Source organism: Chiloscyllium plagiosum, unplaced genomic scaffold (genome assembly GCF_004010195.1).
Source record: "Chiloscyllium plagiosum isolate BGI_BamShark_2017 unplaced genomic scaffold, ASM401019v2 scaf_24078, whole genome shotgun sequence".
Classification (NCBI taxonomy): domain Eukaryota; kingdom Metazoa; phylum Chordata; class Chondrichthyes; order Orectolobiformes; family Hemiscylliidae; genus Chiloscyllium; species Chiloscyllium plagiosum.
The window spans coordinates 2,352-4,716 of record NW_025196238.1 but is presented as its reverse complement, the minus strand read 5'-3'; the positions used below and the strand labels follow the sequence as shown (position 1 = coordinate 4,716).

The window sequence follows — 2,365 nt, the reverse complement described above, 5'->3', positions numbered from 1 at the left end:
CATACACACATACACACACACACACACACACACACACACACACATTCCCACTCCCTCATACACTCACTCCTTTCCCTTTATTTCGCACCAATGAATCTTTGGAATTCTCTGACACCGACCCATATGAAAGCTCCGGCTCTGTGTTTAAGGTATAGCCTCATGGATGTCTGATTGCGAGGGGTACAGGGTTAAGGTTCAGGCTGGATAATAGGTATGCAGGTTTTAATTCCACTGAGATTGTAGTGAATGGGGCCCAGGCTCTCGGGACTGAAACACCTTTTCCTAATTGAGCAGAGGCCAGCTCCGAGATGACCCCATTGCTGTGGGTCTGGAGGTACATGTCAATCCAGACCTGATATAAACGGCAGAGGTCCTGCACTAAAGGATATTAGTCAATCAGCTGGGGTCTTAACAATCCCCAGGCGCCATCACTGATAGCTAGCTTCACATTCCTGATTTTGTTAATTCAGGCTGAGGCGCTGAGATTCCACCCTGGATTACCCTGGATTATCCTGGATTCCACCCTCCATTCCATTGGGACAATGTCCTCAGTCACATTCGGAGAGTCCAGACCAACACTGGGTCCTGGAGACACGTTTATTTCCAGAAACCCCACCTTCCCAAATGGATCTCGGTTGATACAATCGATCAACCTGTTCACTCAACCCTTTGGATTCAATCCCACTTTCCTCGACTCGTTTCTCCTGCCAGTTTAGCTCAGAAACAGGAGACCAGTCAGCTCAACATGTCTCAGTCAGGGGAGCAATGGACTCGAGAGAGAGAGAGAGGGCTCTCTGTTGGTGCCGGAACTCACTGCCAATCCCTCGGGCTCTCTCAGGCTCCTGACTGATCTCTCGAGTCTCACAGTCGATCGCTGGGCACTCACTTTTGCTCACTAGGATCCCCTTGGTCTCTGGAATCTTACTGTCAGTCTCTGGGATACTGTGGGAACTCACAGCCAGTCTTTGAGAAGATTTGGAGCTCAGATCGAGGTTGTGGAGGTAGGTTTGCTCGCTGAGCTGGAAGGTTGATTTCCAGACGTTTCGTCACCGTACTAGGTAACATCTTCAGTGGACCTCAGTGCGCAGCACGGCTGATAATTCCTGCTTTCTATTGAAAAGGTTGGGTTTCTTTGGGTTGGTGATGTTATTTCCTGTGGTGATGTCATTTCCTGTTCCTTTTCTCAGGGGGGTGGGAGATGGGGGTCTAACTCGATGTGTTTGTCGATAGAGTTCCGGTTGGAATGCTGTGCCTCTAGGAATATTCTCGTGCATGTCAGAGGCACAGCCAACCAGAGACACGCACGAGAATATTCCTAGAGGCACAGCATTCCAACCGGAACTCTATCGACAAACACATCGAGTTAGACCCCATCTCCCACCCCCCTGAGAAAAGGAACAGGAATTGACATCACCGCAGGAAATGACATCACCAACCCAAAGAAACCCAAACTTTTCAATAGAAAGCAGGAATTATCAGCCGTGCTGCGCCCTGAGGCCCACTGAAGATGTTACCTAGTACGGTGACGAAACGTCTGGAAATCAACCTTCCAGCTCGGCGAGCAAACCTACCTCCAGAGTCTATGGGATCCGCTGGGATCTCACAGCTAGTCCATGTGATCCTCTGAGATCTTACAGTTGGTCTCCAGGATCATCTGGATTCCCTTAGATCTCACCACCAGTCTCTGAGATCCTCTGGGATCTCACAGTCACTCTCTGGGATCTGACGGTCACTCTCTGGGATCTGACGGTCACTCTCTGGGATCTGACGGTCACTCTCTGCCCCTTCCTCACAGGCAGTGGACAGATCCAACTGTGGCAGTTCCTGCTGGAGTTACTGTCGGACAGTGCCAACTCGAGCTGCATCACCTGGGAGGGCACCAACGGCGAGTTCAAGATGACCGACCCTGACGAGGTGGCCCGCCGCTGGGGAGAGAGGAAAAGCAAACCGAACATGAATTACGACAAGCTGAGCCGGGCGCTCCGATATTATTACGACAAGAACATCATGACCAAGGTCCACGGGAAACGCTACGCCTACAAGTTTGACTTCCAGGGAATCGCTCAGGCTCACCAGCCTCACCCGCCCGAGTCGTCCATCTACAAGTACCAGGCCGAGTTGCCGTACATGCCAACGTACCACACGCACCAGCAGAAGATGAACTTCGTGCCATCTCACCCGTCCCCCATCCCCGGATCTTCCACCAGCTTCTTCACCAGCGCCAACCCGTATTGGAGCACGGCCCCCACCACCATGTACCCCAGCCCGAGTGTACCCCGGCACCCTGCCACCCACATCCCGTCTCATATTGGCTCCTTCTACTGACGGGCACGGGTCCGTCAACCGTCCCTGCTTTGGTGATGTT

General features: G+C 52.2%; 1 protein-coding gene across 1 annotated transcript; it reads left to right on the top strand.

The window, feature by feature from the left end:
* Positions 1-1,668: 1,668 nt before the first annotated feature.
* Positions 1,669-2,359, top strand: LOC122545869 (Friend leukemia integration 1 transcription factor-like; the record flags this gene model as incomplete). The annotated part of the gene is made up of 1 exon (XM_043684758.1): positions 1,669-2,359. A coding segment is annotated over one exon (657 nt), but the record flags the coding sequence as incomplete, so codon positions are not given.
* Between the last annotated feature and the right edge of the window lie 6 nt (positions 2,360-2,365).